The sequence below is a fragment of the Neoarius graeffei genome, chromosome 17 (genome assembly GCF_027579695.1).
Source record: "Neoarius graeffei isolate fNeoGra1 chromosome 17, fNeoGra1.pri, whole genome shotgun sequence".
In the NCBI taxonomy this organism is placed as follows: Eukaryota; Metazoa; Chordata; class Actinopteri; order Siluriformes; family Ariidae; genus Neoarius; species Neoarius graeffei.
In genome coordinates this window covers 36,252,307-36,261,182 of record NC_083585.1, presented here as the reverse complement: position 1 = coordinate 36,261,182, position 8,876 = coordinate 36,252,307, and the positions used below count along the sequence as shown (strand labels likewise).

The 8,876-nt window shown below is 41.4% G+C and overlaps 1 protein-coding gene across 5 annotated transcripts in view; it reads right to left on the bottom strand.

The window, feature by feature from the left end:
• Positions 1-2,465: 2,465 nt before the first annotated feature.
• Positions 2,466-8,876, bottom strand: part of ece2b (endothelin converting enzyme 2b) — an 80,061-nt gene continuing 73,650 nt past the window's right edge. For all 5 annotated transcript variants that reach the window (XM_060944121.1, XM_060944123.1, XM_060944124.1 and 2 more), the window contains one exon: positions 2,466-7,588. In XM_060944121.1, the coding sequence (XP_060800104.1) occupies positions 7,412-7,588 (177 nt within the window). In that variant the 3' untranslated portion in view covers positions 2,466-7,411. The remainder of the gene's footprint in view (positions 7,589-8,876) is intronic.

The following is an 8,876-nucleotide window of genomic DNA, read 5'->3' as shown; positions in this document are numbered from 1 at the left end:
ACACAATTCACCGTGCCATCCGCCATTGCCAGCTAAAACTCTATAGTTCAAAGAAGAAGCCGTATCCAAACATGATGCAGAAGCACAGACGTCTTCTCTGGGCCAAGGCTCATTTAAAATGGACTGTGGCAAAGTGGAAAACTGTTCTGTGGTCAGACGAATCAAAATTTGAAGTTCTTTATGGAAATCAGGGACGCCGTGTCATTCGGACTAAAGAGGAGAAGGACGACCCAAGTTGTTAATAGCGCTCAGTTCAGAAGCCTGCATCTCTGATGGTATGGGGTTGCATTAGTGCGTGTGGCATGGGCAGCTTACACATCTGGAAAGACACCATCAATGCTGAAAGGTATATCCAGGTTCTAGAGCAACATATGCTCCCATCCAGACGACGTCTCTTTCAGGGAAGACCTTGCATTTTCCAACATGGCAATGCCAAACCACATACTGCATCAATTACAGCATCATGGCTGCGTAGAAGAAGGGTCCGGGTACTGAACTGGCCAGCCTGCAGTCCAGATCTTTCACCCATAGAAAACATTTGGCGCATCATAAAACGGAAGAGACGACAAAAAAGACCCAAGACAGTTGAGCAACTAGAATCCTACATTAGACAAGAATGGGTTAACATTCCTATCCCTAAACTTGAGCAACTTGTCTCCTCAGTCCCCAGACGTTTACAGACTGTTTAAGAGCTGACTTGCTGCTCCTGGAGGTACCGAGGTCCAAACGGAAGCTCAGAGGGGACAGAGTTTTCTCCACTGCTGCTCCAAAATTATGGAACGAGCTACCATTGCACAATAGGCAAGCCTCCTCACTGTCCATTTTTAAAACCAGTCTTAAAACCCATTTTTACTCCTTGGCTTTTAACTCTGCATGAGACTCTGCTCTTGTTTTAGTGTTTTATGGTTTTCTTTTATTTATTGTTTTATTGTTTCTAATTGCTTTTAAAAACAATGAAACAACTGTTCTACTGTCTGTTTTATTTATTTCATTGCTTTTAATTGTTTTATGTCTTTATGTACAGCACCTTGTTTTCAACTACGGTTGTTTTAAAGTGCTATATAAATAAAGTTGAGTTGAGTAAAGAGAAAAGGGGATGTCTCACAGTGGTAAACATGGCCTTGTCCCAACTTTTTTGAGAGGTGGTGGTGTCATGAAATTTAAAATCACCTAATTTTTCTCTTTAAATGATACATTTTCTCAGTTTAAACATTTGATATGTCATCTATGTTCTATTCTGAATAAAATATGGAATTTTGAAACTTCCACATCATTGCATTCCGTTTTTATTTACAATTTGTACTTTGTCCCAACTTTTTTGGAATCGGGGTTGTAAAATTTTTAAAGAAATTTATAAATAGATTTATTTATAAATCTATAGGTGCCCAATGTGCCCGTGAACTTCTTGCAAAACGTATCCAAATCTTTGCAGTTTGAACATTCTTGGGCCATGAATGCAATGTAAATCCATCTTCTGTCGTGTTGCTGCACCGTCCAGCAACACATCTACGTGGCATGGCGATAAATTAGCTCAAAATGGAAGCTTGAAGCCGCAGTCAGCTCTGTGTTTTAGTCTAGCGGAAATGGCGCTGAGACCGTTCCTGTGGTGACGTCACAGATGCCAAGGTCATTCACTCAGACCGCTACCTATATGAATCATTTTAATCGTAAAAATTATATTAGATTTATTGTTAACACTTAAAACTATTCCTATGCCATTCTTGAGGTCTCAAGGCATTTATAAACGAAAGTGAGGCCATGGCTCTGCGTATCTCCTTTAAGATATGGTGAACCTGTAGTACATTTAGTTTACAATGTTAAACTGCTGATTTTTTAAACTTAGTTTTATACACACAAATGCACATTGTTCTTTATTATTTATGATTCAGAAATGCAAAAAGGAAAAATAATTTTAAGTCCAAAGTGTATTGTTACACCCCTACTAATAACCCTTCTTATGCACATGCATGCAGATGGAGTCATGATGCAGTATTTGCCATACATATTGCAGTCATCTTTCCCAGTCTCCTTTTCACTGGGGTCAGGATCAGATGGTTGTTGTTTGGAATAAAGTAGACCTAGTATTATAGGGTGCATACAGGGCAACATGGAATGCTCTTGTAGGCTCACTTTCATGTAATGCTGCAAGATCAAATGATTGATTTACAGAACTGGGGGATGGCAGAACCCTGGTTTTAACCACAAGGTTGGTTTTTTACACACACACACACACACACACACACACTCTCTTTGGGAGATGCCCATTCCAGTTTGCCATCACTTGGACTTGTGAGGAGATCCTGCAGTGTGCTCTTGGGGAATCATGGTAGACGGAAGCAGAAGTTTGAGCCCCCAAGAGAGACGCCATCTTCATGAATGCAGATGGAATAACTTTCAGTCTGGCTGACCAGTCAAAGGCCCACAAACAAAATCAGTAGGTAAATAATACATGGAGATATCAGAGGTTCTTATAATATATAATCTTTATTTCAGTTCCTTTGATACTTTTTAATGTGGAATGTTGCACTATAGGCTGGGCAGCGTGTCCTCAGACAGAATGCACTTTGTCAAATAAACTAAAAAGCAATCAGTGTAACCCCATACATTTTAATGTTGTATTAACAGACTCCGTTAACTATTAACATAAGATCAGATAAGAAAATGTACACTTGGTGACTTAAATAATGCTAGATCACAGTATATATTAAAAAAAAAAAAACAGGAAAAATACAAAACAACCTTACATGTGTGAAGATGATTATGAAATCAAAGCAATGAGAATTAAAACCCATTTGGCTTCACACACCTCTCTATGACACTTTGAAAATCGCTCGCACTCCGGAACAGCCTTTTGTTTACTGGGAGTTTTGGGGAATTAAATCCTACATAATTGTTAAAATAAGCCTGTAATAATCTGTTTTTCACCAGTGAGATTCACCACTGGCTGGTAAAAGACACATGTAAGTCAATAGAGAACAGTTCTGTCTATTTAAAGACCTTCAAGCACTCCAAAGTTCCACTGCAGTTTCCAATTAGATTATATCATGTATACATTTCTATATTTCACGCTTTAGGTATTTAAGGGTAACCACAAATGCCTCACCACAACTGAAACTTAAACCCCAGCTTGTGAATATCAGCAGAAAGAGAAAGATCAGAAAAAGCATGTGTTATTTATGCAAAAAAAAAAAGCCAACAAAAACAGGCAACATGACAAAAATAGTAGCCTGAGATTCCAAACCGGTCATTAAGAGGCTGACGGACACAGGAACTACTGACACTGAGACGCAGACACTGCAGCCAAAGTGCATTATAAGGCAGGTGGAGTGACATGAAACCTTAGACAGAAGAGTTTTTGCAATCCTAGCTGTATGTCTGAACAAAGGATGGAAAATGAAACAAAACAGCAACAGATAAATACTGTACCAGACACATGTGGATTATACCATTATCAGGCTCAAACAATTCAGTGGTATAGTGCTAACTTTTCATCATGTAATGAAGCTAGAATATTTCATTTAAAGGGGTGGTGAATGAGTGAAGTCATACATCAGCAGCTTTCAAACAAGTGGTCAGTTTTCTTTGGGCTGAAGAAATGGTGGCGCAGTGGCTAGTGTTTATAAACGACGAGACCGAGGCCGGTCAGTCAATGCACTTCTTAAACATAATGCCATTACAAGTGGAGACAGTGGTTAACTTGAAACACTTTTGGACATTTTTGGCAAAAGCGTACATAATACAATATCTGCTCCAGTCTCTGGCTGCCATAAATCTGTAAATGGAAAACCAAATGATGTGGATCGTCAGCATCAAGATAAAGTCTCCCTACTTTCCTTGCTTGTTGCTCATCAGTTCACCAACCTAACATTCAGGTTACCACCAACTAAATTACTGGCTACACCTTTAAAGCAATACTCCAACCAAAATCCTACAGCTGCTAATACGGATTCTTATAGAGACCAGTCAGAATGGCAAATCAGTCATAATTCATGATAACGGGAATTCGTCCTCACTCGCTTGTTAACCACATTGATATTCTGTGGTGAAGCACTGCACATCGTTATAAAACTAAAGATGCTCACAGAATTTAAACTATACGTCATTGACGGAATAGCACTCAGCAGTAATTCATGGGTTGATCTAACCTGCACTCTACATTTCTCATATGCAGCCTGAAACACTGTCAAGGAGGACTGGAAAAGAATCAGTGGCATCACCTTTCCTTTAGTGGTTCTCAAAATAAAGTTTATACTGTTTTGAAATTAATTAAGCAGGCTAGACATCACTGAAGGTTCAATGCAAAATGAGAAACTTCACAGATATTAAAATAAACAAGCACGCGCACCCCCCCGTGATCACTGTAGAGCAAAAGCAAAGTTTTCTACACATTCCTACAGAACACATGGAACCAAAAAAAAAAAATCCCAAACATTCTTTGGCAAAGAGCAGTTTCAAACAACCAGGGGCCTCATGTACAAAGACCTGCGTGGATTTCCCACTAAATATGTGCGGACGTCAAAATCGGGAAATTTGCGTACGACCAAAAAAATCCGGATGTATCAGTCAGTGCGTACGAAGGTTTCCACGCACTCTCCTGTTGTACATCCCAATCAACGTGGAATTCGGCGCACATGCACGAGCCCCGTTCCCCGCCCCGTCTCCTCCCTCAATTATTCCACACTGAATATGTTAATTAGTATAAATAGACCTGCAGTAAGGCCCACGTTAGGTAAAAGACATGGCAACTTTTACTAACGCGTTAATGTTAATTAAATGTTAGAAATCTCGCGTTAATCAAATTAACATTTATTATTAACATTTATTCGCGTTAATCCCTGCCTTTAGCACAGTGTAATAGAATTCACATACATCACTTAATTGTTCTGTCACCTCCAATTAAAGTGATGTTCAAAGTGTATGCTATGAGACATGCAACGGTCACTGATTGTATGCCACTGAATGTGAATGTAGCCTATACCAAGATAACGGTATGATTCGCATCGTCCGCAGTGCCTGCGCCACAATGAGTGTCTATTTGAGTTACATGGGTTTTGAAAACAAAAAAACACCTTTAGTGCTCTAATGTGTACATTTTTTCAGGGACACCCTGTATTTGAGGAAATGTCTTCCTCTCTTAGTAGGCCCAATATTCCTAGCCACATGTAACCAGAAATAAAACATGTGCACATATTTTCCACAATAGGATTTTAATGACAAATGTATTCTAGCAGGGTGCCAGGGAACAACAGGAGGCCCCCAGTCCATCCCACCGGAGCAGGAAGAGGACCCCCAGTCGAGCGGATCCAGCGTCACTGTCACCTGCCCCCCTTCTCCACCGCCTGCCCCTGTCGCCGGGTCCACAGGCCGGGTGCTGACGCGCGCGGTCCTTGAGTCGCAGGGGGAAATTTTAAAGGGGATAGAGGCGATTAACGACAACCTCGAGGGAATCCGTGAGGAATTGAAGGAACTGAATAACACATTAAAAGAATACTTAAAAAATGAATGGTGTCCCGTCTGTCCTTGCCTTTTCACATTGTGGCTATTAAGCGCTGCCGGGTTTGTATGCCATGTCGCTGTGGCACCTCGTTGTGAGGCCCAGGGTCTGGGTCCTCCGGCAGGTCTCGCTCCATTGTTGGCACGCCGTGCCGCTGCGCCACATTGTGTAACACGCCACACACCGCGGTTGTGTCTGATTTGTACGCACTTGGAAATCGTTTCATATATTGATCTTGGGCGGCACGGTGGTGTAGTGGTTAGCGCTGTCGCCTCACAGCAAGAGGGTCCTGGGTTCGAGCCCCGGGGCCGGCGAGGGCCTTTCTGTGTGGAGTTTGCATGTTCTCCCCGTGTCCGCGTGGGTTTCCTCCGGGTGCTCCGGTTTCCCCCACAGTCCAAAGACATGCAGGTTAGGTTAACTGGTGACTCTAAATTGACAGTAGGTATGAATGTGAGTGTGAATGGTTGTCTGTGTCTATGTGTCAGCCCTGTGATGACCTGGCGACTTGTCCAGGGTGTACCCTGCCTTTCGCCCGTAGTCAGCTGGGATAGGCTCCAGCTTGCCTGCGACCCTGTAGAAGGATAAAGCGGCTAGAGATAATGAGATGAGATGAGATATTGATCTTGGTAATTATGTGATAAGGCTACCCCACGCAACATCAACTAATAATATTTCAGTCTGACACCTCGCAGCAAATGCGCGAGGAAGATCTATTAAGCTAGCTGCAATGCATGGTCCTGCATGTGCATTCTTTAATTTAATTAATTAACCAATAGTCAATGGGAATAATATCGAAATTATATTGCTGGGGTTTCTCATTTCCCGTAATTACAATATGGAAGGGATGGTTGGTGGATCTGTTGGCATTTACCCAACAGTCTCGCATTATGTATCTCGACAATGTCGTATGACTGACATACATTTCAATTCACGCATCCTGATGTTCCGATGCATTTTTGGATGCCTCTTATCGCCATGTCATGACTCTTGACCGAGTAGGGCTAAATGTAGTTGTGTTGCTCTGCTTCTAAGTGTCGCCAAGTACCAAGATGCACCAGAAATGTGCGTACGCCAGCCATGAGGTTTGCGTAGAGTACCGCACTTTTCCACGCCAAGTCAATCTTTGTACATACGAATGTTTGCGCAGAAAGTGACGTACGTAGCTTTTTTGTGCGTACGCAAGCTTTGTACATGAGGCCCCAGGTCACTTCAACTTTATCAACATGTAAATAAACAAACAGAAAATAATACACAGGTTGGATGATGGAGTAGTGGGTTAGGGCCCTCCATCACAAACTACCAGCTGTAAGCCACTTGGCAAAATCATAATCCAGAAAACCGTCATTTCCTTCCCATGGGCTCCCAGCCACTTCCTGTAAAGTCACTGAGACAGGATAGCACTTCCTGTGAGGTCACAGACAGAATCAAATGTTTCCTGTGAGGTCAAAGCGAGATGAGGCACTCCCTCGGACATCATAGGGTTTTTTTTTTTATTTTATTTTCTGGGAGAATGAGGTTTGTCCAGCTGAAGCAAACAAACAAACAAACAAACAAACAAACAAACAAAAACAAACAAAAAACCCACACAAGCGTAAAAAAAGCTTCTTCACCCTTATCATTATCCCTCCACTTAAGTTCAAGTGCAGCAAATAAATAGGACAGCCCCATGTGGGCTTTTGTGGCTGTGCAAAAGGGGAGTGAGACATCAGTTACTGGACAAACAAGCAATGGCTGAAACACTCTGTGTATCCTGCTGGCTCTGGCACTACCCATCAAAATCAGCTTCATATCCAGCCACATTTCATATTCTACAAGAAAAATGTAAAGTAGTAGTAGTCCAGTGCTTGAGAAAAAGTACAGTCTATCCGCCTGACTGGTTGAAGCAAAGCATACTGGTGGACCGGCTTTTTTCTGCTCTTACCACACCTCACAGCGGTGGCCTGAGTTCATGGGCGAGCCCAAAGGACACTGAAAATGCTGCGCAAATTCAGGAGAGTTAGACAGCGTGCCAATGACACGGTATTTGGGTGGACTGTGAGGATCAGTCATTAAGCCCTCGTGAGCACTCTCTGGTGTCCGTACAGAACACCAAACCTGTACAGAGGAACACAACAGTGGATTTTACAGCAATTTAGTACTTGCAGATAAGTGCAAACGTTTGCACCAGTCTTGGACAAAAAAGTATTCTCTGCACATTCACTGGATATGAGCAATCACGTACGTGCTCTGATTGGCTACTCTGCTACTAGGCTATCAGCGCATATACCGTGAGTAGTGAAAAACAAAATGGCGGAGCGTGTTGCTGAACCAACCGAGGACGAAATAAAAACTCTACTTGAAAACAAAACCCCCAAAAATACAAAAATAAAAAAAGCAACAACATATGGAATCAAAGCATTTGATGGCAAGAACATATTTTATTTTTCAAGAATTATTATTGTAGCATTTTTCACAAATTGCTGCTGTCATTTCACCGGTTTGTTTACATTCTAAGCGGAAATTATTTTGTCGGACATTTTGTATAAAAGTTTTTATTTATTGAATTTGCAAAAAAAAAAAAAAAGCTCCATTTCTCAAAATCCAGTGAATGTGGATAGAATAAAACAGTTATTCCACTCAATCTCATCGTACACGGCTTATAGCCGACTCCGTGCTACAGGCCTTGTTGGCTATCAGCTCATGTACGACTCAATTTCGTTGGAATAACTGTTAAATAAACTCACCATACACCGCTTTAATAGAAAACACCTACACTCCTGCATGTTCATTCAATTATCCAATCTGATTATGAGACAGCAGCGCAATGCATAAAATCATGGTCTTTTTCCAGTCATCTATTCTTCTTCCCCCCCCCATTCTGATGTTTGATGTGAACGTTAACTGACGTTTTTGACCTCTATCTGCATGATCTTATGCACTGCTGCCCCATGATTGGCTGCATGGACATTTGCATGTGGCTCATCAGTGTATATCAAGAGAATGATTGTGTTAGGTTTCATTTTTTTGGAATTGTGCAGATGAATTGCAAACAGTTTTTGTCAAAAATTATGGAGGACACAAACTTTCACTTGTTCAAATTTACTGCCCTTTACTACCACAAAATTACTACTTTATGTCATCAATATATGATTTTTATACTTTTCTGATATTCATTAGAGAAATTGTGTCACACAAGTTTTATTCCTTGTGATGACCTGGCGACCAGGGTGTACCCCGCCTCTTGCCCATAGTCAGCTGGGATAGGCTCCAGCCTGCCTACAACCCTGTACAGGATAAACAGCTACAGATGATGGATGGAAGTTTCATTCCATGTACTTTTAACCCAAGTAGAACATATGGGTTAAGAATCTCTCATCACTGCTCATGAGAGTCTTTAATCTTA